Source organism: Nomascus leucogenys, chromosome 15 (assembly GCF_006542625.1).
Source record: "Nomascus leucogenys isolate Asia chromosome 15, Asia_NLE_v1, whole genome shotgun sequence".
NCBI lineage: Eukaryota > Metazoa > Chordata > Mammalia > Primates > Hylobatidae > Nomascus > Nomascus leucogenys.
The window spans coordinates 96,758,497-96,786,001 of NC_044395.1; the positions used below are offsets into that span (position 1 = coordinate 96,758,497).

The following is a 27,505-nucleotide window of genomic DNA, read 5'->3' on the forward strand; positions in this document are numbered from 1 at the left end:
TATTTTAATATATATATTTCATTTTAACAAAGAGTGCTTTCTTGTAGACATCGATGCAGTCCATAGGGCTGGTAAGGAAGTAATAACAGTGGGGAGGGGGTAGGTATGTCAGTCTGGCATGTTTTCTTCTAAATTAATATTCAAAAAGGTGCCATTCAAGGAAGTTTTGGTCATACCTTGCAACCAGTACTGAGACATGACAAAGTTAAAACTCCAGGTGCCTTTGTGAGATAAGTGTGAATCCACATTCATAACCTGGGTTTAGAAAGGTCACACTTCTCTACTTACTAAAATGGAGTCCTTCACTCTTAAGTCAGCCCAGCAATTCAGTTGTATTGACGTGATGGAGGCCATCCGAGGTTTCACTGCCATTAGGAGCAGGGCTTGTTTTATGCGCTCTGTGCATGCTGATGGTGCGGGGAGTGGTGGAAGATGTGCCGCCTCAAATCTGGATAATTCCTTTAATCCCTTCCTTCAATACAACCTGCTCTTAAAACTGAACACTGATTTTCATTCTTTTCATGATTAGTGTTTCTCCACCCTTATCTTTGCATTCACTCCCTCTCGTAAAGGATGTATTTTCAGAGTCCAGATGGATTAGGATAACTGCTTACAAATTCCGTGGCAATAGTTAAGTTCTGAGGAACAGCAGGCTTTGTGATAAGACCATTGGATGTGTTTCAATTTTTCAAAAGTCAGATTTCATTCCACAGCTTGTCATACAGTTTATAGAATTATGAGAAGCCTCCCTGGATTCACAGTGTCTTTCTTAATAGATTCACACATTAATGAATGTTACCCATTATTTAATATTTAAATTTCAAATTCTAGTTTCTACTTTACAGGGAAAAGGACACGAAGACAAAACTGACTGACCCATGGTCAGTCAGGAGAAAATCTGTCTTAGCTCCTAATTTAGTGACGTATATGCTAAATTATACCTTTTCATCCCTCTGAGAACATAATTCTGGAAGCTTGTATAAACAAAATAGGCCCCAAATTACATTCTCACCACAGAAATTAGATAATTTATCAAGTGCAAAAATAACAACGAGAATATTCTGCACAATTTATCAAGGAACTTCAAATAAATCCATTATAAAAAATACCCCTTCAGGCAAAATAAATAAGACTGAAATTCAGCATAACAAATTTACAAAGTTTAAAATTAGCTTAAAGTGAGGGCTACAATTCCAGTTACGAAGCAAATGTCCCAAGTTCCCCCAAAGAACTTAAGACAAATTGATTAAAGTTGTTCAGTTATTATTTTAGAATATTTTGTTTAGAGAAACCAAACTTGAAGTCTCATTAAAAGTAACATCTATCAAGTGATAAAGCAAATGTAACATAATATTACTGCAGATTCTAGGTGGTAGATGTTCACTATACAAGTCTTTCAACATTTCTGCATGTTTGAGAAATTTCATAAAGTGCTGAAGAAAAAAAGTAACATCTGCGCCTTACCATCTAAAATTTACATGACAATTAAGGCACCAGAAATTGGTCAGCTTCAACTGCTGCTTTCAATAAATGTTCATTATTATGTATTTGAGTGTGTGCAATGTGCCAGGCACTGTGGTAAGAAGCGGGGATTCGGCAGCAACCAGAACACATCCCCATTCCACACAGAGTTTACCTTCTCCTGGGGACTTGCATAGAAGAGAACTATGGTCACTACTGCTTGGGCGATTGTCCGAGTGGGACAGCACCTACCTTCAGAGCTGCAGACATTAAGAGCAGAGGCACATGCCCCAGCTTCCCCATCTTAAAGGCAGGGCTAGTGTCCTGCTGAGAAAGCACTCTGAGAGAGGAAAAGCAGCACCACATCTCTCATTTCCTAAAATGTTTTTCCCACCTAGAGTTATTTTTTGGGATTTTATAACCCGAATTTCCTGTGGGGGAAAAAGCTTTAAAATATTACAGACACAAGTGACATTTAGTGAAACAACCAGGCATCTCCTTCCAAGTGTCCGTTTTTGACTGAAAGTGAAGGCTGTAACTGAGTGTCACAGTCTGCCAAGATCCATCCAATTTGATTTCATCAGATCATCTTTCTGGATACTGGGAATTTGTAAGTGCCAAGTACACTCTACAAGCACAAGGATAGAAACGGAGAAACTTACAGTCCATCACGTCAATCTGGGAGTTTAGAAAAAGCACACTTCAAAATAAAAATATAAATGACTACTTAGGGCTCCTTTTCATTTCCTTAAGGCATTGCACTGCTTAGGTTGTAAGCAACTAGGCATCACAAACAGAATCTGATGTTTTTGTTTTGTTTTGTGAGACAGTGTCACACTCTGTCACCCAGGCTGGGGTGCAGTGGCGTGATCTCGGCTCACTGCAACCTCTGCTTCCCGGGTTCAAGCGATTCCCATGCCTCAGCCTCCCAAGAAGCTGGGATTACAGGCATGCATCATGACACCTGGCTAATTTTTGTATTTTTATAGAGATGGGATTTCGCCGTTTTGGCCAGGCTGGTCTCGAACTCCTGGCTTCAAGCAATCCGCCAGCCTCCACCTCCCAAAGTGCTGGGATTACAGGCGTAAGCCACCGTGCCCAGCCTAATGGTATTTTATATAAAATAATGAGTAGAACTTGAGGCAAGCCAAGAAGAGAACATACAAGCAATTGTTAGTACATACAAGTTAGTACATACAAGCAATTGTTCCTCTGTAAAAATAATGCATTCTAACTGTACACATAATTCATAAGCATGCTCTTAGTTTATCTAAGACTTACTGGTATAAAAACAGTAATGGAGAATTATACTGTGACCTGTATAATTTTATATGGGTCACAAAAATTAATTGCTAGAGATCGTCCAATATCTCTGTATTATTCCATCATTAGGATAAAAAACACCTGCCTTCATTCTTTCACTTTTTTCTACTATTTGTCCCCAAAATAAAAGTTAAATCATATTGTAGTACACCAATAAACAGTCTTTGCTGCTAATAGATGGTAATAAACTACCAAACTTCAAATCAACATTCAGACTTGTTTGCCAATAGCAAAATGTATGACATGCAGCAAGTTTCATCCAACATTGGGTTGGATGCTGGGCGTGGTGGCTCATGCCTGTAATCCTAGCACTTTGGGAGGCTGAGGCAGGCAGATCATCTGAGGTCAGGAGTTCCAGACCAGCCTGGCCAATATGGTGAAACCCTGTCTCTACTCAAAATACAAAAAAATTAGCTGGACATGGTGGCGGGTGCCTGTAATCCCAGCTACTTGGGAGGCTGAGGCAGGAGAATCGCTTGAGCCCGGGAGGTGGAGGTTGCAGTGAGCCGAGGTTGTACCACTGCACTCCAGCCTGAGCATCAGGGCGAGACTGTCTCAAAACAAAAAACAAAACAAAACAAAAACCTTTGGTTGGACATCTCCGGAAAAAGAAGAAACAATTTCTTAATTTAGTAATGTCCCAGAATGATGCCAAAAGATAAAAATGTTAAAAGGTGGTTAGTAACATACAACATAAAACCCAAAGGCTTGTGTACCCAACTGAGTGAAACTAGCATGTTTAAGAATAGAGTAGGAGATTGGGAAAATGTAAGGAAGAAACCAACTTTCCAGGTTAAGGCTTAATTCTGATTGAAGTCAAAAGTTTTCTATTTGGAATGACAGCTTGACTATTCTACTTTGTAGTCATGATGAATGACCAGCATAAAGTAAGTGGCTGGTTTATGACAAAATGCCAAAAGTTGGGGGTTAAAATTGCTCATTTTACTTAAGATGTGACCCAGCTGACAGACACTAAATTAGAGGAAAGTATCAGTGTCAGCAAAGAGTAAGTTAAAGACATTTTCTACTGGCAAAATACTTTCGTTAAGTATTGTCAATGTTCTGCTGGTTGGAACTTAATTTGAGACAGAATGTTATGGCTGGAGGGGACTGTAGAAAAATCTAGTCCAACTCATTTTACAGATGGGAAGCTTGCTAAAAGCTGAAATTAGGCAAAACAACTTTTTTTTTTTTTTAAAGACTCTTTAGTAGAAAAAAATAGTATCACCAAGGCAGGAAATGACTCCTCTTTGTACCTAATGCACAGCCAATGCTTTTAATAGAAATCTGACCAGGAAGCTTTTAAATATCATTTCCTTTTTTGAGCTGGGGGCGTGGAGATTGAATGTTTTGTGGCAACATTTTTTTTCTCTGATAAAAGTACACACTTATTGTAGAAAATGTAAAAAATATAAGCGCAAAGGAAAATAAGCCAACAAAAAGTTTAGTATATTTCCTTCAGGCTTTTTCTATGCAAATACAAAAATAATACGGTTTAGTTTTTAAACGGAAGTTGACAATTATTTATTCATTGTAAAACAATCACAGGAACAGCAGCAGTGTAGGTTTCCCTACCTAGAGGGTGGTATGCAGTGATTCTCAGGCGCTGGTTGGAAGGCAGAGCTGAGGGACACAAACTGCCAGGAAATAATGTGGTAACTAGCCATGAGCTTGTGGTACTAATGGTGGCACGGGAAACAAGGTCTCTGCTTGACTTTTATTTTCACTCCATAACAAACTCACCAGATCAGGAACCTAAGGGTGGGTGGGGAGGGAGAAGAGAGAAAAAAGCAAAGGGAAAGTTCAAAGTGACACTCGCTGGGGCTGAAAACCACACTCCCCTGCAGATGAGGTCCTTGGCTTTCTCTTGAAATTAAGGCTGATCTAGAACCCTGGCTGGGGACTCTGATTTGGCCTCTCTGGGGGATACAATGTCATCTCTCATTACCAGACAACTTTAAATGGTGGATGGATCTTTAGATCCTTTATAAGCTTATACTAGTTGCAGGTCTCCCTGAGAACTAGATTCCACGATATTTTATATCTATATACATGCCTTTAACAAATACATGATGGCACACAAAAAAATCATCTCTCCCTATTAGGAAAATCTGGCTACTTCCAGGATTCCACAGGATCCTTCTCAGAACCTGCAGTTGTTAGGCTACAGCAACATACTCAAGCTAAGTTGTGATACAACCACTATGACTTCTAATCTTAGTTTGGTGACTTCCTAGGTTATCTCCAATCATCTCCCAAGTTTTAAAAAATTCTGATTTTAGGAAATCAATTTTGTTCTTTTTAATCGAACTAAACCAGAGGGTATTCAAAAGAGCTGAAAGCTTCTGGCTCACATAGCTTCTGTCACCACCAATGAGATGCCACATATGCTGACTACTTGGGTTACTTTAAATTTTGTTGCTGATTGTATGTGTGCATCTCCTGTCTTGTAAGCATTAAACAAATGAAGATATATGCAGAGCTGTGAAATTCACTCTGCACTGAATAGACAAAAAGGGTTACATAGCAGTTGATGTCCACATGGTTCTCAGCATTATAAACTCTGGGGAAGATGCTACTTTGTAACCTCAAGGAAATATGTAAGTAAGGCAGAAGGAACACTTAAACAAGTATTATTCAACAGACATGTTTACACTAAATAAGTAAGGTTATATTTAGGGTTTAAACTCATCCCTGAATATCCTTAGTAACAACCTGGAGGAAAAACTGGGGTGAATGAGAACTTAAGTTTTCCAAGGATTATGGTTCAAATCCTCTGAAATCTATAACAGGTTAAAAAAATGAGAACTCAACTTTCTAGAGCAATAACTCTTCTCGAGGGCACTAGCACAAGGCGGTAGTGATTTTCACTTTTAATATATTACATATAATACTATAAAAATAGACTGAAGTTTTAAGGAAAGTCCATTATTATTAAAAGTTTAGTACTCGAGTCTGGGCTTTCTGACGATAAAATACACCACAGCAAAAGCCCAAGAAAGTACAACAAAGAGGTAATTGGCAAAATAGCTGCTGCAACATGCCACAGGCACTTCAGGCCTAACATTTCTGAAAAAGCATGGAACGTGTGGATTCCCAGGAAAAAACTGCCTCAGATCATTTGTAACAGGAAGAAATAGTAAGTGACCTCTCTAACAACATTCACTAGTAGATATTACATATTTCCTGCGGCTTGTTTGTTTGCATGTTATTGAGAACAGGGCAAGGAAAGGCACTGTTTTCTCCAGGTAGTTGTTTTTGAACAAGTGAGGGCAAGCTATACCCCTGCATCAGTACTTCGTGGCTGAAAACCCTCCCTCCGAAGGCTACCCATGTCAAAGCGGGTGGAGACCTCACAGCGCACTAATAATGTGTCATCCTTAATGAAAGTTCTTTGTCTTAGGGCTTCCAGATGCATAAAAGTTACATAGCCAAAACCTTTTGGGTTCCGTGGGATTGTGGGTCGCTGGAAAGCAAGCAGCTCTGGTTTGGCATCCATTATCTCTTCGTGGTTTTGCCTTACAGGTGCTTCAGACTGATCAAGAATTGTAAGGCGTATTGTACCCTGGAAGGGCCAAGGGAGGTGGCTGTCATATTCTCCTTGCATTGTGTGGACAAAAAGGGATATATAGTTTGCACAGCGCTGAGCAGTCGGTAACTGAAGGTGCAAGCGCATGCACAGTTTGTACCCGGGTTTGCCAGTGTAGAATCCAGGGCTATGAATCACAACAGGTTTCTCCTCTTCTTGACATTTCAAATGCATTCCAAAGTTGCCAATCTTCCAAATATAAATTCCATTGCACTGCTGTGCTTCGATTTCAGCAACTTTGTCCTCAAGGGTTCGAATGGTTCGTTTGAGCTCACTTACATACATACTCTGAGTTTCCATTTTAGCAGTCAGCTCCCGGATTTGATGGTCTTGTCTTACAAGGCGACCCTCTAACTGGTGAATAGTTTCCTGGAAATTCCGGACCTCTGAGATATACCCAGAGTCAGGTATAAGGCTCAAACTATGAACAGCCTGGGCCAACATTCTCATGTGTGACTGGGTGTTCTCTTGTAGGTGGCGTGCCAAGTGATTCCTCTGCATCTAAAAATCAAGCACAAGCCTTAGGTTGGGAATAGATACCGTGAGGAGTAGGAAAAGGACCTGGCCAGGTCAAATAAGAAGTTTTCAAGTAGTCACACCACTTCCTTCAATTCTCTACAATTTTCCTTTGCCTTCAACAGATTCTTGATCCAATGAGGCGACTCTGCCTCTTAGTTCACTGAAAAACAGACTATCTGATGACTACTTTCCCAGCTTTCACTCATTTAAATCTCCCTCCCACCTACAAAAAATGTCAGTCTTTACACACATCCTTCTTTTCTGAGATGCCTGTCCTCTCCAAGATTAACATTCTACCTGTGCTCTAAATGTCACCTGACCTGTTGCAACACCCCAGAGATTTTACTCAGTGGTTTTTCATCTTCAAACATCTCTTCCTCTAACACTTTCCTTTAGAATACAATTATTAAAAGCTTTCCCATTAAAAAAGGACAAACCTCTCCGAAGATCTTTTGTCTCTCTCTAGTTAATATTATTTTCTTTTTTTTTTAAAGTCAAGACTATAGTCTACCTATATTGTCTGCAATTCCCAGTATATAAATCTATTGCAAATTGGAATTTTTCCTGGCACCATGCTATTCTAAAGTCATTAAGAACACCCTATTATATGAAAAACATTCATAATACAACAATTTTTATTATAAAAGGTCATATAGTCTTTTAAAAAACCTGGAAAATATAGATGACCAAAAAGAAAGTATGTTACCTAATATCTCACCTAACTTCCATTAACATTTTATTTCTTTCAAGTCTTTTTCTCTAAGCACAACAATACAGAATTTTTCCACAAAATATAACCATACCATTTTGCTCATTTTATTTTTTAAATTATTAAATGTATGTTTGTTACATATAAGTCAGGAAAAAAAAGTATTATGGAAAAGCAAAAGTGTAACTGCACTCTCCAAAAAGAAAGACATATCATAAACAATGATCCACCTCAGACATTTGACAGTACTGATTATGAATCTTGAAACTAATTTTGGAGACCATAATAATACTGTCTCTTTGCCTGGTTCATCTGTTTCTTATACTGTTTGTTCATGGCTCTTTTCCTTGGTGTACTTCTCTTTCCTATACATACTCTATATGATCTCAATCACACCTTCCATTATCACAAGTCACTTCCCCAAAGCAATACCCTGAGTCCTAATTTCTCTTTGGGGCTTAAGACAGCACATAATGCATGTCAGTCATCCCACCTGTTCCCTAGCTGGGTGAAGTCATTATCTGTAACTCAATTCATTAAAACAGATTTTTTTTTTAAACTCTACCTCTAATCAGTTCTTCCTGTGTTCACTCTTTTTTTGCTGAATGGCCCTCCCATCTACCCAGTGACAAAGGCCAGAAACCAAGAGTCATTCTAGATGCCTCCCTCTCCTTCACTCATCACATTTATTTAGTCACACAGGCAACAGATCTTCTCTCCTAAATATGTACTGGCTCCTAGGTCTATCTTCACGGTCATCACCATAATTCAAGCTGTCTTCACTTAGGTATTCCAACAGCTCAGGTACTAGTACCCCCACCTCCACCTCCACCTCAAATCATCTACATTGCTATTGGGTTGAACTAGCACAACAAACTACTTGTAGTTAGTTCCTCAAATCACCATGCTCACTCTTTCTCACTGGTCTTCTCTCCCTTGTCTTCTTGGAAAACTATTTCACCTGTCAAGATTCAGCCCAAAGCATCATGTTTTGTCAAGTCTGTCTGAATGCTTTAGGCATTGCTAAGTATGCCTTTGCTTCTGCTCACAGCATCCACGAATAACTCTGTTATATAACTTATTACACTGCTTTACAACTACATCTACATTCTTGTTGTTATTCTCCACTACATGATGTAACTGAGTATTTTTTACTTATGTTCAAGAATTAAAAGAAAAAAAAAACCTTACCTTTTCATGGCAACCAAAAGTACTGAATGTGCATGGAATTGGGGCTGTAGGGCAGTCTAGATCATAATGATTAGGCATCTGAAATCCAAAACAAAGGCTGAAAAATCTCTTCCTTGCATATCATTTTCTAGTTTGATGCGATCACATTTAAACTATATTGTCAATGGCTGCTTTTGTACCACACTGGCAGTTGAATAGGTGCAGCATAAACCATTACCCACAAAAATTAAAAGAACATCTACTTCCAAAAGTTATAGAGAAAGGAAATATCAACATCTCATAATATCCCCTCCAATTATTCAAAATTCATTTCAAGAAAATGAATTTGTTCCTCTTGCTGGGAACTGGCACCCTCTAGTGGCACTTTACAGAAAAAAACACCTGACAATAGCTACAAATGCAAACTGGATTAAGACTCCCACTATGCTCTAGGCCATTTAATAGGAACCAGTCAACTGCATGCACTGAAGCCACTGACTACACCCATACTTACCTCATGACCACCTTTCAAAAATCATCTTTGACCACCTTTCAAAACTCTTCTTAACTTTTGTTAAGCTGGGCATATTTCAGCTACAATGGGGAGACTGAGATGTTAGAAGGTACTTTAAACACATTAATAAAAGCTCTAAAGAAAGTCTCAGTCCTGGATTTTGGGACTCTAAGACACATTCTCTAAGCTAAGATCCATTATACTCAATCATATTTTTTCAAAGAGGTGCCAAATTCCCTTTAGAAATTTAATGTAGCTATAGTTGTAGATATTTCAAACAGGAAGTACCTGAGACCATTTATTATAATTCAACCCTTCATTTCTCAAGAGGGAACAGTGTAGAACAGGGGCCAATAAAATTTTTTGTAAAGGATCAGATAGTAAATACGGGCTGTACTGCCTCTGTCCCAAGTATTAAACTCTACCATTGTCATACAAAAGTAGTCATACACAAGACATACGCACATGGGCATGACTGTCTTTCAATAAAACTTTATTTACAAAAACAGGTAGTGAGACAGATCTAGCTGGCAGGCCAGTTTGCTGATCCCAGATCTATTTAGAATGTCAACTTGTTAAAGATGAGAGGGCACAGTTAAAACCACAGTTAATACAGTTTAAACCTAGGACTAAAACCCAGGTTTTCTGCCTCTTAGCCTAGGGTTTTTTCCTGTATTTTCTTTTGCTGGGTTTTAATTTGTTGCATGGTTTCCTTTAAATACTAAAAGACAGCAAAAAGGAAAACGAGTTAGGACTTCCTAAGCAAAAGAAGTTTAACACCTTCGAATTAAGGCTTTGTTGGAAAAATTAAGAGTCTGTTAACAAACTAATGAAAACATTTTAAGGTTAACAAACTTGTCCAGTGACAGGTTTTGCTTGCTGCTTCTCAGTAAGGTATATCAATAATGATCTCTGGGTTTACAGATTTCATGGGTATATAAATATTTAATGGTTAATATTCATATTTTGTGGGTAACTCCCCAAATGTCAGAAGATAGCAATCAGATGGAATTTTCCTTTCTCTACTAATAGTCAAAACAATCTTTGGGCTGGGCTTGGTGGCTCACACCTGTAATTCCAGCACTGTGGGAGGCCAAAGTGGGTAGACTGCTTGAGCTCAGGAGCTCAAGACCAGTCTAGGCAATATATCAAGACCCCATTTCTACAAAAAATCTAAAAAAATAAAAAATTAGCCAGGCATGGTGATGCACGCCTGTAGTCCCAGCTCTTTGGGGGAGTGAGGTAGGAGGATCGCCTGAGCCAGGAATTTGAGGCTGTAGTGAGCCATGATCGTGTCAGTGCACTCCAGCTTGGGCAACAGAGTGAGCCTGAGACTCTATCTCAAAAAACAAAAAAAACCCACCATATAATTTTCTATTATAATTACCACTTCTAATGATGCCCGGTCAGTGGCCTACAGGACAACTGAACAGAAGGGCTACAGGTCCTGAAAATCTGAAAACTTCCCTGTATGCCTCAGGGATTACAGCTACAAATAATATTCTCCTACTGAACAGAACTGCTTTCCTTTATTTCATTGTTCCCTCTTATTCTTTCAGCCAATCTCTGGACACTTGAGATACTCATTTCACAGTGTGTAAATATATATATATCTTAGTTTTTTCTTTCTTTAAATGGGGACCCTTACTTTTGATTATTTTTATCTTAAAATTGGTTTTGTTGGGAACTTTTATGAATATACAAAAGCACAGGTATTACATTAATTACCTAGGAATTTTAAGTTCTTAAAAAGGGCTTGATGTTTTGTTCTCACTGAAAGTATTTATTACTTATATTAATTTATATAAAAAATTTTCACACAGCTCTAATACTTCTTCAATCTGTATTTCTTTGCCTTATTGATTTAAATTTTCAATTAAAAAACCCAATTCACTTCTTTAAGCTGTTTATGAAAATAATAATTTATGAAAATGAATAATACCTGTTCTCTGATGAGTATAGTATTGCAGTATTCACAGATGACATTTGCCAAAGGACAGTTCTGGTCATGGATCTGAATTTTATTAGAGAAATATAATTAAAGCATGAGAATATCTGAAAAAGTGAAAACAACTAATTTTGATAAAAAGCAATTTTTCACTATAAACAAATAAGGACATCAATTTGTACAAAGCAAAAGTCAGTGAAAGTAATATATAAAGGCTATTTTCTTTCTCTTTCCCAGTGTAATAATGAGATTCATTCGACCTTCCAGCTCTTTAAAAGAGCAGGGTAGTATATAAAAAATAATTTTTCAAATCCCTTCCTTTTATCCTGAGGCGGTACACCTGTATCTACTTTGGACATCATCTGCCGAGGCTATAATTCTCCAAAGGTAATCTTCTTCCAAAAATTTTCAGCAGCAGCATGATGATTTAATTAAAATTTCTTGTCAGTAGAGTTAAAGAACAAATCTTTTATTAGGACATGAGGGTTTGGTGCTCAGGTTCTCATATGCCCCAGAAGGGTGAGCCTTATTTTCTAGAATATAATGACTTTAGTTGATGTGCTGAGAAATAATTAGCCTTCCAGGTTAAGTCAATCTAATTTACTAAAGTTTAGAAAGGAGTTTTCGGGCCAGGCGCGGTGGCTCACGTCTGTAATCCCAGCATTTTGAGAGGCCAAAGAGGGCAGATCACCTGAGGTCAGGAGTTCGAGACCAGCCTAACAGGGAGAAACCCCATCTCTACTAAAAATACAAAATTAGCTGGGCATGGTGGTGCACGCCTGTAATCCCAGCTACTTGGGAGGCTGAGGCAGGAGAATCGCTTGAACCCAGGAGGCAGAGGTTGTGGTGAGCCGAGATTGTACCATTGCATTCCAGCCTGGGCAACAGGAGTGAAACTCCGTCTCAAAAAACAACAACAAAAAAAAAAACAGTTGTCATTTTACTCTACGACTGAGACTTCTCTACATTTATACCAAGTTAGCTGACTTTTTTTGAATATTTTATCAATGTAATGGATATAATGTGCTTGATCTCAAGGTGGGGAAAAACTGCCAACATGAATTTATAAAAACTGTAGTTTAAGGAAGTATCTAAGTAATAGAATGAAAGAACATAAATTATATGTAGGTTATTTTATGAAAGTATACACAGGATAGGGATCAAGGGCTTAGATTTCAGTGTTAGTTTTTTTTATTGGCACTATTAATACAAGTCTACTTAATCTATCTCAGTTTCTGAATATAAAAACTGTCCTATAATCATGATGCTGTTAGGCACTCCAAATTTCTTTTTAAAAGATAAACTTTTGGCCTGGCGTGGTGGCTCGTGCCTGTAATCCCAGCACTTTGGGAGGCCGAGGCAGGCGGATCACCTGGGGTTGGGAGTTCGAGACCAGCCTGACCAACATGGAGAAACCTCGCCTCTACTAAAAATACAAAAATATTAGCCGGGCAAGGTGGCACATGCCTGTAATCCCAGCTACTCAGGAGGCTGAGGCAGAAGAATCGTTTGAACCCAGGAGGCTGAGGCTGTGGTGAGCTGAGATCACGCCATTGCACTCCAGCCTGGGCAACAAGAGTGAAACTCCATCTCCAAAAAAAAAAAAAAAAGGATAAACTTTTAAATTTAACATACAAAGTGAGAAGTAAATACATTATATACACAGCACGATGAAGTATCATCAAGGAAACATACTTTGTGAGTTTGATTTATTCTTCGTAATAGTTATAACAACCTATTCTCTTTTTCAAAATAATTTTGTGTACATCTTATCTTAATCTACTTGTTTGTCTCCAATCCAAAATTGGTTATTAAACTATCACACAGGAAAGCTGATCGGCATATGCCTTTCCTAGAAGTTCTGTTACTTGCATATCTACAATAGTGATAACTAGTATAAATTTTTTTTTTTTAAGAAAGACATGCAAATACAAATTCTACACTTATATACTAAGATGGCTTATTGAACCTTCTTTTTCTTAGAAATCATTTTTCCCAAAATTGATAATGTAGACTCAGAGTTGGAGTCACATCCTTATCTACTGCTAACCCCCTCGAGTACACATTTAAGAACGATGTTTTAAGAGGTAGTGAATTTAACAAATCCAAGTTAGTACATGCCTCTTTATCTTCAAATGCCATTGATGCAGCACAGTTGTCACAAGAAACCTGTCTCCTTGGACAATCCTTCAGAATGTGAATATTAATATGGAATTTTTGGAAGGGACGGTGGCATTGGGGACAATCCATAAGAGCAAACTCACAATGTGCTTGATGATCCTATAATTAAAAAAATAATGGATTAGTATTAGCCAACTCTGAAGTCTTCTACATATAATCTCTCCTAATCATATACTGTTCTCTTTCAGCAGGCTACTGAACCTACTTTGTCTAGTGCACACCACAGAACCATTCACAATATGAACATCTTTAGTGAATTTTTTAAAATGGTCGTGGATTGCAAATTTATACAAAGAATGTGAATTCTCAAGTCCATGCATCCAATTAGCAAAGAGTGTTGGAAAGAAGTCAGATTTCCTATTTATCAATTTATTACTGTGTCAGAAAGGCCACTCTCTTTTAAGAGCTAATAAGTAAAAGGAGCAAGTAGCATATCTGTCTTAAACATTTAATTTCAAATATAACACTAATATTTAATTTCTGGTAAAAATCACCAAGCTAATAATTGATCTATTTAGTATAAAAGCAAATTATTTTATAATCTGATTGTTTCCGTTAATCTCAAACAATAGGAGTATTCCATTTAGTTCATAATAAAAATGCACAATTTAGAAAAACAGAGAGAAAAAAGTATAATGAGGATACTGAGGTGATTACCTGGGAATTACTGCTTATTTCAAAATGACAAAAATGAAATTGTAAAATTAAAACGTGACACTTGTAATTTTTTTTTTTTTTTTGAGGCGGAGTCTCGCTCTGTGGCCCAGGCTGGAGTGCAATGGCATGATCTTGGCTCACTGCAACCTCTACCTCCTGGTTTCAAGTGATTCTCCTGCTTTGGCCTCCTGAGTAGCTGGGATTACAGGTGCGCGCCACCATGCCTGGCTAATTTTTGTAATTTTAGTAACAGATGGGGTTTCACCATATTGGTCAGGCTGGTCTCGAACTCCTGACCTCATGATCTGCCCGCCTCAGCCTCCCAAAGTGCTGGGATTATAGGCGTGAGCCACTGTGCCTGGCCGACACCTGTATTTAAAATGCTCCTCAGGTTTACTGCAGATAAAGCTCACCAAAAGCTTATGAAACAATAATGATTTTTTTAAAAAATTACTGCTGGGCAAAGCCAGAGTAGATAAAACAGTATATTTCTGGGTTCTACTTACATTTATATTCAATAATTAAAGGGCTGGCATTAATTCAGCAAGAATTTATTAACCAATCATCATATGCTAGGTACTGGCAATACACAGATGGACACAGAAAAGTCCCTATTCTGTAGGAACTTCCTTTTATACATGTGCTAAGAGCTAGAAAAGAACTTTAATACCTCAAGATGTCTCAGTTCCATCTTGTGCAAACAACCTTCATTTGGACACTTCACCATCAGAGAAAGAATCTCACGTTTTGCAAAATTGTCTGGAAATAGTTGATTTTCCAGCAGTATTTCATTGTCAACTGGACATTTATGACCTGCATCCCTAACAGAAACAAAATACACACAATTAGATTTAAATACTCGCATTAGAAAATCCAAACAACTTTAATTCACCATATATAAATTCTCCATTTACTGTTTCATAAGAAAAAACAATTTAACACATTATATTGCAGGTCACCAAAACAAACTGTCCTTTTATGGACAGCTTACAAACTGTTCTTTTATGAAATGAGTACAACTAGCAGCATATTGATAACCTATCAAAAGCTAAGGGATTTTTATATGGTGGGATAGATTCCAGCTTTTTGAGGAAAATTAGCCGAATAAGATATTTTGATTGGTGTAAAATGAAGTGAAAGAATGGGAATTTTGGCAGTCTGGCCTCTGTGTTGTCACGCCTATACAATACACTAGAAAGACGGAATATGCTTCTCACAGTACTAATAACATGTCTATAACGCAATTGCTCAGTCATAAGTAAAAATTTAAGCAGTTAGCAGTACCTCCATGAGGTCATATTTTAAAGTTTACTCTGAAATAGTCACTATAACACTCCAGCTAACAGGCAACAAAAGTTTCCTTTATTTGTATGTCTAGGGTCCAATGTTACAGAAAGTTAAAGGAACTCTATGTCCTGCTTCTCAGTGGTTTATTCTTTCTTATGATGGAAAAAACTATCCTCAGAAAAAGAAAATGGGATTGTATTGAGATGCACTTTGATTCCTTGAATGAACATACTCAATGAGAAATTTCAGAGCAGTTCCTTTAAGAACACTGGAGCTAAGTGTTCATTTTTAAAAAGCTTACAGGGAGACAGAAAAAAAAAAGCCTCAGACTTCTTGTGGGTTGTATTTCCTTTTCAGACCACTGTCCCACTACTTTCATGAACATCTTGCTATTAAAAAGCTGCTGAAGATTAGCTACCTTCCTGGGCATGGCAGTGAGCCGAGATCGCGCCACTGCACTTCAGCCTGGGAGACAGAGCAAGACTCCATCTCAAAAATAAAATAAAATAAAATAATGTCGAGGTTGAGAAAATCTACCCAAAATAGATCTTGTTAAGTCAGCACTATGTAATACATCTTTCCCCAAAATTGAAACAACAGACACTATCTTTTGTGGTTTAAATTAAGCCAAGTCCCGAGTATGGACGTAGTTACTCTTAAATTCAAGTTTTATAGAAAAGTTAACGTAAAAGTTGGCAGATAAAAACTCTGGAGACTAACAAATTGCCAGGACAGACTTATAATGAATTCACTAATATAACTAGGTGGCTATTTATTGAAGAACATAAAATCTGCCCCCCTTCATCCAATTTTTTGTCCTGTATAGGACTCCTTCGTCACCTAAAAAATTCCCATGTACTTTTGAATTATAGTAAAATGTATCTATTTCCATGGAAATTGCATGGTAACTTTCATTCAGTTAAAGCTACCATGATTTACTGATAATCTACTATGGGTCAGGCACTATTTCCAGAACTTGGGAAAAATCAATAAAACAGATCTAACACTTTGCTCTCAAGCAACTTATCATCCAGTGGGGCAGACAATAAACACATAAATTATTTGGTGCTTTAGAAGGCAGAAAGTGCTAAGGGAAAAAAGAAAAGTAGGGCCAGGTGGAGAGATTGGGAGTGTTCGGCAAGAAGGGTGGAACCACACTGTGGTATAAATAGGGTGGTGAGACCTATGAGAAGGTGAGATTTGAGCCAAAGTGGAAGAGTTAAGGGGTTAGCTGTGGCAAGAGTGTTGCAAACAGAAGAGCTAAAGCCACTCACCAAGGCAGGAGCATGCCTGACATGTTCAAGGGATAGCAAAGAGGGAATGAACGGGTAGAAGGACAAAGAGTGCAGCAGAGAAGGGGTCAGGAGATGAATCATGGGCCTATCATACAGGGTCTTAGAAGGATTTTAGCTTTTACTCCCAGATACCCTGCTACAATGGTCTGAGCAGAGATGACATCATCTTACTTATTTTACTAGGTTCACTCCGGCTGCTGTATTGAGAACAGCCTGGAAGAAGACAAGAATAGAAAGCAGGAGGCCTGTTAGAGAGCTGGTGGTGAGTCACAACAGGGTGGTAGCAGAGGGAGGAAGTGAGAAGGGACTGGATTTTGGATATATTATGAAGGTAGAGCCTTCAGTTAATACTTTCTTTAAAAATACTGGTAATTTTACAGTTGACCATACACTTTAGGTAATAGACAAGATTTAACATGCCTAAAATCACAATAACTGATCACTTACAGGGTCAGTATTCTTTCTGTGGTTGAGATTATCCTTATCTAGTAGCATCATAATTTAAGGTACATTTAAAAAATACTATTTTCTTTAAAGCATAGAGTCACTCCCCAGTCTGCATTAGAATTGCTTTAAGTAAAAGTAGCAAATTATTTACTTATTTATCCAAGGGTCAAGAGAGGAGGAGATTCAAGTCACTTTTCACACAACAGTGGAAACTGGGATAAGAATCTAACTTTCTCAATTTTCTGTCCATTGTTCTTTTTTCCTAAGTAGCTTTTTATGTGTAAGACTACTTTTGGGATGTTCCATGTTCTATGTAACAATGTTCTCTGCATCTGGTTCTGTTATAGGACACCACTGTTTCTTATGCTCACGTACCTTATTGATTTTATGATGCAGGCTTTGCAGAACCTATGGCCGCATGGCGTTTGCACTGCTTCTCGTAATGCCATCAAGCAGATGGGGCATTCATACTTGCTTTCCAGGGGTGGGTCAAACTCTACATCATATCCCTGGATCTCCTCCATAAACGAGCTGGAGAGGTTCCCCGTGCTGGCAGTTCCACCCACACTATCATCTTTTGTTGCAGCGCTACAGGAGCTGGCCATGGCCACACAGCAGTCACCTTCAGACTGGCTGGATCCACAGCTGTTTTCACAGTTTAGCAGACTCATAGTAACTTGATTATCACTTGCTCTGTAGAAATAGCAAGAAAAAAATGCCTTTATAAGTAACACACACACTCACACCCCACACATATATCATAGCTTATCTATACAAGTCACTTTTTAATTCATGTACATCAGCTGTATTGTTATTTACAGAAAACTTTTAAAGGTGTTTTGAGCTTTTTCATGATTATTGTAAGTTACCTGATTCTCTCCTTCAATAAATATATATATTATTATTTGTGCAAATCACTTGGAGCACACAAAGAAAGCTGGGTCCCTTCAGAAGTTCATGATCTAGTAGAATGACAGCATATAAAGTTAAAAAAGGACAAGCACCTCAGTTGTAATACTCTTTTATATCACAATTATCTGTTACATGTTTGTTTCCTGTGATCGAGCTAAATATTTTAATTTCCATTTCCTCAGTACTTAGCACAAGATTTTTCATACAGTAAGTGTTCACTAAGCATCGCTAAAGAACTTATCCATGTTGTTGAAGTTCCTTCAAGTATCCTGAGCTGAAGGGAATAGTATGGCTAGCAGCTCAGTGCCAGGAAAAGCAGTACACAAGGAATCAGGTGATCATGTGCCACTATTAGATGTGTGATTTAGTGCAAGTTACTTAACCATTTAGATCTTGGTTTCTTCTTCTAGGTCTAAAATTCTGTAAGGAGTTCCAAATGCTCAGTGTGGAGATTTCTATTAGGTATTAAAAATAGAATTGAATAAGTATTTTTATGTCCTTCTGCCTTCGGTCAGGTCGACTATGTTTCATTATTAATGACTGGAAAAACAAGTGATGTTTTGTTTGCCTATGGAAAACTATTGGTTTCATGAGCAGAGGAGATACCTTCAAATTCTAAACCATTATAGTATTTACAAGAGAGAAGCTAATATTTAAAAGCAATTCACAGCCCATGTAACCACATCTGTATTTTAAATAATTACTTTTGAAAAAAATTTCTAGTATGTGCCAGATGTCATTCAAGCAACAGAATGTAGGCCTCCAGTTATATTCTCCTGCTTGTCTCACTTTTATATAAAATTCCTGGCTGCCACTTCACCAAATTGGGGATTAAGACAGTAGTACTCAATCCTTTTACCACTACAAATACCTTTTTATTCTTTTCAAAGATTCTGAGTAGCACTTGATGACCGCCTACAATGAGGCACTATTCCGGCTGGAAAGGCAGTGCTAACAAGTGGTGATGAGCTCAGGTGCTGGAATTGAATGATATGAATTTAACTCTTTTCTTCCATTTATGAGCTGGGCAAATTATACAACCCTTCTGTGCTTCAATTTTCTCATCTGTAAAATGGTTCTAACAATAAAATCCACCTGAGTTACTGAGAGGATTAAATGTGTTAATATGTGCAAAGCACTTACAACAGTGCCAGGCAGTAAGAATGAGTTATTACAACAACTTTATGTAGTGTTTTATTTGAGTTTTGTTGTCACCACTTTTCAAAGTGGTAACTATGGAGCTTAAAAGGTTAAGTAACTTACCTAAGACTACCCAACTAATAAGTAACAGAGTTGGGATCAGAACCCAAGTCTACCCGACCTTGGAGCTTTGCACTTTGTACTACACTATTTTATCCATGTTTTGACCAATTTGTCCATGAAGCCGCATTTAAAATTTATTTGTCTTTATTTTATTACACTAAAGTGCTGGCCACAGCTACTATTAAACATGGTCTGTCCAGCACTACTACACTACATTGACAGAATTCCAAAGAATCTGCAAAGAAATTTGGCATGTGGTTTACTTAAGTTTTTTTTTTTTTTTTTTTTTTTTTTTTTTTTTTGAGACAGTCTCACTCTGTCGCTCAGGCTGGAGTGCAATGGCACAATCTCGACTCACTGCAACCCCTGCCTCCTGAGTTCAAGCAATTCTCCCACCTCAGCCTCCCCAATAGCTGGGATTACAGGCGCCCGCCACCATGCCCAACTAATTTTTGTGTTTACTAGAGATGGGGTTTTGCCATGTTGGCCAGGCTGGTCTGGAACTCCTCACCTCAAACGATCCACCTGCCCTGGCCTCCCAAAGTGTTGAGATTAAGGCATGAACCCCCGAGCCCAGCTGTGGTTTATTTAGTTTTGATACAGTATTCCCGAAGTTAAAAATAGCCCCCATAGCCTTGCTGTATTTGATGTGGACTCCTAGGGAAGGTTCATACACATTAAAAGGAAGCGAACAATGCCAAGACAGCAGAAAATAGCAGAACTAGTCACTACAGCTGGGTCATAAAATACGGTATAGGGCCCCCTTTATACCTTCCAAATCTGAGGACAAATAATGCTGTTATGCTACAGTAGGGTATATATCCTTTGTTATTTTTATTATTATTACAGTAGGGTATATATCCTTTGTTATTTTATTCCCATATACAGGCATACTCAGACATTTTGGATTCAGTTCCAAACCACCGCAATAATCCAAATACCATAATAAAGTAATACAATTTTTTGTTTCCCAAAGTTATGTTTACACTATATAGTCTATTAAGTGTGCAATAGCATTATGTCTAAAAAGACAATGTATATACCTTAATTGAAAAACACCTTATTGCTAAAAAATGCTGGTGATCAACTGAGCCTTCAGCGAGCTATAATATTTTTTGCTGGTAGAGGGTCCTGCCTCAATGTTGATGGCTGTTGACTGATCAGGTTGGTGGTTGCTGATGGTTGGGGGGGCTGTGAAAATTTCTTAAGATAATACAACAATGAAGTTTGCTACCATGAAGTATTTCTCTGTAGCATGTGATGCTGTCTGATAGCATTTTACCCCACAAGAACTTCTTTCAAAAATAGCATTAATCCTCTCAAATTCTGCCACTGCTTTATCAACTAAGTTTGTAGAATATTCTAAATCCTTTGTTATTTCAACAATGTTCACAGCATCTTCACCAGGAGTTGATTCCATCTCAAAAAACCACTTTATTTGCTCATCCATAAGAAGCAACTCCTCATCTGTTCAAGTTTTTTATGAGACTGCAGAAATTCAGTCATATCTTCAGACTCCACTTCTAATTCTAGTTCTCTTGCTATTTCTACCATCTTCAGTGACTTCTAATGAAGTCCTGAACCCCTCAAAGTCATCCATGAGGGCTTCTTTCAAGTTCAACTTCTTTCAAACTCCTGTTAAGGCTGATATTTTGACCTCCTCCCATGAGTCACAAATGTTCTTAACGGCATCTAGAAAGGTGAATCCTTTCCAGAAAGTTTTCAATTTACTTTGCCCAGATCCATCAGGGGACTCATTCTCTATGGCTGCTATAGCCTTATGAAATGCATGTTTTAAACAATAAGACTTGGAAGTCTAAATGACTCCTTGATCCATGCGCTACAAAATGAATGTTATATTAGCAGGCATGAAAACAACATTAATCTTCTTGAACATCTCCATCAGAGCTCTTGGGTGATTAGGTGCATTGTTAATGAGCAGTAATATTTTGAAAGGCATCTCTTTTTCCTGAACAGTTCTTGACAGTGGGCTTAAAATATTCAGTAAACTACGCTGTAAACAGATATGCTGTCATCCAGGCTTTGTTGTTACCTTTATAAAGCACAGGCAGAGTAGATTTAGTATAATTATTAAGGGCTCTAGGATTTTCAAAAGTGTAAATGAGCACTGGTGTCAACTCACATTCACCAGCTGCATTAGCCCCTAACAAGAGAGTCATCAGCCTGTCCTTTAAAATTTTGAAGCCAGGAACAGACTTGTTTGTAGCTATGAACATCCTAGGTGGCATCTTTTTCCAATAAAAGGCTGTTTTGTATACACTGAAAATTTGTTGTTTGGTGTAGCCACCTTCATCAACGATCGTAGCTACATCTTCCGGATAATCTGCTGTAGTTTTACATCAACACTTGCTGTTTCATGTTGCACTTTTGTGTTATGGAGATGGGTTTCTTTCCTTAAACCTCATAAACCAATCTCTGTTAGCTTCCAACTTTTCTTTTGCAGCTTCCTCACCTCTCTCAAACTTTGCAGAATTGAAGAGGATTAGGACCTTGCTCTGGATTAGGTTTTGGCTTAAGGAAATGTTGTGGCTAGTTTGATCTTTCATCCAGACCATTACAACTTTCTCCATATCAGCAATAAGGCTGTTTCACTTTCTTATTAGTGAGTTCACTGGAGTACCACTTTTCATTTCCTTCAAAAACTTTTCCTTTGTATTCACAACTTGGCTAAATGGCCCATTTTGGCTTCTGATGTGCCTTCTTCAGTAAGCATAATTATTTCTAGCTTTTGATTTAAAGTGACAGACATGTGGCTCTTTGGTTTATTTGAACACTTAGAGGCCATTGTAGGATTATTAATTGGTCTAATTTCAATATTGCTGTGTCTCAGGGGAGTAGGGAGGCCTGAGGAGAGGGACAGTAAGCGTAGCAGCTGGTCAGTGGAGGAGTCAGAGCTCTCACACTATTAAGTTCACCATCTCATATGGGTGTGGTTCATGTACTCCAAAACAACAATTACAATAGTAACATCAAAGATCGCTGATCACAGATCACTGTAACAGACATAATAAAGTTTTAAATATTGCAAGAATTACAAAAATGTGACAAATACAAAGTGAGCACATGCTGTTGGAAAAATGGCGTGGAAAGACTTGCACAACACAGAGTTGACATAAATCTTCAATGTTAAAAAAAAAAAAACCAGTATCCGTGAAGTGCAAAAAACCAGTGCTATAAAATGAGGTATATCTGTACATTTTTGTGTCCAATTATTTCCTTAGGTAAATTTCCTAGAAGTAGAATTGTTGGATCAGAGGGTATGTAACTTTTTAAGTTTTCTGATAGATAATGCTGGTTATCCAATATGTATCAAAGACATCATAATTCCCACTCACACAAGCACAGTATATATGCAAGAGTCCATTTTCTCTACTCTTGACAACATCAGGTATATTTCAGTCTTGAACCATTTTTTTTTTTTAAGTAAAATCACTTTTGAGAAATTAGTATTTGTTATTTGGTTGTATGACATATATCCAAGTGCTGGCCAGAAGACAAAGGCAGAAATTATGAAGCTAGGTGTATCTTTTCTTTTCTGCCCAAAGGTCCAGTTTAAAATGTAGTTTATTGGATAGTCTATACACTGCCTGCTTCCAGTCCAGTTCAAAAGGCTTGAAGGTCTTTAGGTCTGAAGAGACCTTTTATAGCTAATGTGTTCCTAAGAAAATCTGTCTAATCAGTTATAATTCCTTAAAAGGAACTCCACTGTGGGAATGCAGTGTGACACATAAAAGTGAGCATGTTCAAAATCTATTTGCCTTCAAGTTTCACATTACTTTCCATGCTTTAAGAAGCAATTCAGAAGCTTTCTATTTTCCAAATAAACTTTTTCATATAGTCATGCTTTAAGTCCATAGTATATAGTTCCATGTAACTAGACATAAAGGGAAAATTAAGTTAAAAACAATTCTTGACTGCCACTTAGCATTTTGTTTCCTCTTTCTTTGGTAAAACATTTTGTCCCTTTAGTTTTAAGGATTGCAATGACTTAAGGAAAAACCACCTTTCTAACTTAATTATAATGATAACTAACACTAAGAGAAGAACAAAAAGTGCTTTGTGTCAGCTACAGAAGTAAATAAAAGATGATCTGGCATGCATGCAGAAAATATTGTGCTCTATCAGGATTTTTTTTTTACTTTTTAACCTCCTACTGTGTCATAGGAGCTGCTACAAAAGCAGGCTGGAGATAGAACTTTGATTTTATATAAGTAAGAATATGTTTTTGTAAAATATATATATTTTATATATACATTTATACATGTATAATACATATACACACATTATACATTTACACATGTATAATACATATACACACATTATACATATATACATGTATAATACATATACACACATTATACATATATACATGTATAATACGTATACACATACATATATACATGTATAATACATATACACATACATATATACATGTATAATACATATATACATATATACATAATATACATGTATATATGTATGATACGTATTATACATATATACATGTATAATACGTGTATAATTAAGGAACAATTTATACTTTGTTCCATCCCTTTATTAATTCCTGTAGAAAGCCACGTAAGTATACTAGTAGAATAGAGGCTGTAAGAAATTTTTATTTTAGGCCTGGCATAATGGCTCATGCCTGTAATCCCAGCACTTCGGGAGGCTGAGGCGGGAGGATAGCTTGAGACCAGCCTGGGCAACATGGCAAAACCCTGTCTCTACAAAAAAATACAAAAATTAACCAGGCTTGGTGGCACACACCTGTAGTCCCAGCTACTTGGGAGACTGAGGTGGGAGGATCACTTGAGCCCAAGAGGTGGAGGCTGCAATGAGCCATGATCGTGCCACTGCACTCCAGCCTGGGCAATAGAGCAGGACCCTGACAAAAAAAAAAAAAGTGTGTATATATAGATATATGTATTATATGTATTTGTGTGTATATGTGTATATATATACACAAATACATATAATACATATATCTATATATACATATATAATACCTGCATATATGTGTATATATACATATATAATACCTGCATATATGTATATATACATATATAATACCTGCATATATGTATATATACATATATACCTGTATACATGTACATATGTATAATGTATATGTATTATACACGTACATATGTATAATGTATATGTATTATACACGTACATATGTATAATGTATATGTATTATACATGTATATATGTATAATGTATATGTATTATACATGTATATATGTATGATACGTATATACATATTATACATATATACATGTATAATACATATACATTATACATGTATAATACATATACATTATACATGTATAATACATATACATTATACATATGTACATGTATACAGGTATTATATGTATTTGTGTGTATATATACATATATACATACATACACACATATACATACATATATATACATACATATGTATGTGTGTGTGTATATATATATATATATATATATATATATATATACACACACACTTTTTTTTTTTCGTCAGGGTCCTGCTCTATTGCCCAGGCTGGAGTGCAGTGGCACGATCATGGCTCATTGCAGCCTCCACCTCTTGGGCTCAAGTGATCCTCCCACCTCAGTCTCCCAAGTAGCTGGGACTACAGGTGTGTGCCACCAAGCCTGGTTAATTTTTGTATTTTTTTGTAGAGACAGGGTTTTGCCATGTTGCCCAGGCTGGTCTCAAGCTATCCTCCCGCCTCAGCCTCCCGGAGTGCTGGGATTACAGGCATGAGCCATTATGCCAGGCCTAAAATAAAAATTTCTTACAGCCTCTATTCTACTAGTATACTTACGTGGCTTTCTACAGGAATTAATAAAGGGATGGAACAAAGTATAAATTGTTCCTTAATTTGTATGTTAAGAGTGTCCTGATTGTAATTCCCTTTTGCAGTTGCGAAATCTAGTATGATAAGCACTACCTTAAAGATTGTGGAATGTTAACTACTGCTAACTTATTTCAGCTGTAAAATGAGTAGTATTGAAAACAGCCTTGTCATAAATCATGACGTAAATTCACAAATTAGTATCTGGGTGTACATTATAATTAAAAGAGAATACTGTAACATGTCTTGGGGGAGGGGGAAGTAGGATAATCTACAAAAAGTTTGTCCTCCAAGGCAGATGCTAAGGAGGTATGTGCCAAGTTAAAAGAAGTCAACAAGTTATGTCCTAAATGAGTCAATTTTAAGTCAACTGAAATTCACACATGAGTAAACTTGTAACTTATTAAAGTAAAACCATGTAAAGAAAATATGAGAAATTATCTTTAATTTGCTACTAGCTTTAGAAACAGAAACTGTTTACCGGCTTCTTAAATTTCTAAAGTGTGAAGACCTACAAATGTACTCCAATGGCCAAGAGATGCTGCAAAATAGTCAACTGTTGTGCCTTAACTTTGAATCCAAATTCAAGGGGCATTCCCCTTACTGGGCACTATTTACTCTGCTCCAGGAGGCAAGGATTTGAACTTCTCTCCAAATCTAAGTGGCCAAAAGTATATCGGCATCACATGCCCAAATTTATCACAGAGAAGAGCTCATATTACAATTCTGAAATACTGTGGTGCATGCAGGCTGAAACTCTGATGTGATCCTGTACCCACCATATGACGGACTCCTTCTTAGAGTCACAAAAGAGGCCACATTGTTCCTACCTATACCCTCAACCTCAAAATCTGAAAAGCCCCTCTCCCTTCCCTAGTAATCAAAGGAGAATGAATGAAATGATAGCGGCCAAGTTCACAAGGCCAACACAGAATTTCTTTACCAGTTTTTCTCGTTTCTACATGGAACCTGTGTAACAAGACGTTCAGTAATAATTATCTGCTCTCAGAGAAAGAAACAATCAAATACCATACAGCGAAGCTGCCAATACTTTAGGTGCTTTCTGTTCACATTCAAGACAGTCCTAACTCAGCTGGAGTTTCCCTTAAGCCAAATACTAGGAACAGCTTTATCAACCCGGCCTCTGGAGCAATCGCTCGAACTACCGAGTGTAGGGGCGGGGGAGGAAACATTCATGTCATCTGAGCCTTTTTTTTTTAAACTCGCTGCTGTCGAGTTCAACAGGGAATCCAAAAATAGCTTTCCCATGACAGTGACAGACGGAGTCGCCAGGAACGTAAAGGATTTTTTAAAAATTTAAGCAGGTGTTTGCTCCAAGGAGCGGAAAACTGCACGAGAAAATTTCCTTATCTGGGAAGGGGAAAAAGCGGAGTTGAGGGGAGCGAGGTTGAGGAAGGCGACGCGGGGTTTTTTAGGGGGTGGAGTGAGCGAGGAAGAGGAGGCCTGGGGAGCAGAGGTCAGGGGACAAGGAACGGTGTCCCCGACCTGTGTGGGAAGCGTGGGGACAGAGGCGGCGTCCCGACCTGCGGGAAGCGAGCGGCAAGGAACGGTGTCCTCGACCAGCGGGAAGCGAGAGGACAGGGGCGGCGTCCCCCACCTGTGGGAAGCAAGGGGGTAGGGGCGGCGTCCCTGACCTGGGAAAAGCGAAGGGACAGGGGAGGCGTCCCCGACTGGTGGGAAACGAGGGGACAGGGACTGCGTCCCCGACCTGCCGAGAGCGAAGGGGCGGGGGCGGCGTCCCTGACGGCTGGGAAGCGAGGCCGCGGCCGCCAGGAGGAGGCGCCTGAAGCAGACTCACCGCTCTAGTGCGCTGGGAGGCCGAACCAGGCGGGCAGGGCTCCCCCACAACCCCACGACTCCGCTCAGCCAAGGCGCTAGTAGAGGACGGACACAGACACTGCGCGCCGAGACGAGGCTGCTTGGACGTCAAACTCTGGGTCCAGAGGGCGCCTTCGCCATCTCCGCTGGCCGCCCGCAGGCCAAGCCGCAGCTGCCGACGCCACTGCTTCCGCCTTCTCTGCTGGCTGCGGGGAGCGAGGGGCAGGGAGCGCGCCGGGGAGGAGACAGAGCGGCCGAGTTCGGAGAGAGTGCCCCCTGGCGGTGATCCTCCAGGCGGACTGTGCCCCCGCCCCGCCGCCTGGCTCTCTGCTCTGGCGTCCCACCTGGGAATTCCGTTGCACCACACAGCCGAACCCGAGTGTGTCAATGGGTGTGTGTTGGAGTGAGGATGGCGACGAGAAGATCACTCGCGGAATAACTTAATTTGGTGAGCAGTGGCGACAGTAGTAATCCCAAACTGCGCTTTTATAGCACCCCTATCCAAGCAGGAGAAA

General features: G+C 38.4%; 1 protein-coding gene across 3 annotated transcripts; it reads right to left on the reverse strand.

Annotated features, from left to right (window-relative positions):
• Positions 1–27,230, reverse strand: TRAF6 (TNF receptor associated factor 6). 3 transcript variants are annotated; one of them, XR_004033658.1, is made up of 8 exons: positions 26,971–27,230; positions 17,476–17,793; positions 14,742–14,892; positions 13,355–13,513; positions 11,228–11,299; positions 8,793–8,870; positions 5,951–6,874; positions 3,380–4,539 (listed from the first exon to the last, which is right to left on the reverse strand). XR_004033658.1 is itself a non-coding variant. In XM_030829452.1 (8 exons), exons 2-8 carry the CDS (start codon positions 17,769–17,771, stop codon positions 4,532–4,534), a joined length of 1,416 nt encoding a protein of 471 aa, XP_030685312.1. In that variant the 5' UTR covers positions 17,772–17,793; positions 26,971–27,230; the 3' UTR covers positions 3,380–4,531. The 3 variants fall into 3 exon arrangements, 2 of the variants coding, with proteins under 2 accessions (XP_003254483.1, XP_030685312.1); XM_030829452.1 differs by having other exon boundaries at positions 6,223–6,874; XM_003254435.4 differs by having other exon boundaries at positions 1–6,874.
• Positions 27,231–27,505: the final 275 nt, after the last annotated feature.

Coding starts and splice junctions, on each gene's coding strand:
- TRAF6 (XM_003254435.4), bottom strand. CDS start 17,771: ATGAGTCTGCTAAACTGTGAAAACAGCTGTGGATCCAGCCAGTCTGAA. Junction 14,893..17,475: donor TGCATCATAAAATCAATAAG/GTACGTGAGCAT, acceptor TGTTTCTGTTAG/GGATGCAGGTCATAAATGTC. Junction 13,514..14,741: donor TGGAACTGAGACATCTTGAG/GTATTAAAGTTC, acceptor TTTTAATTATAG/GATCATCAAGCACATTGTGA.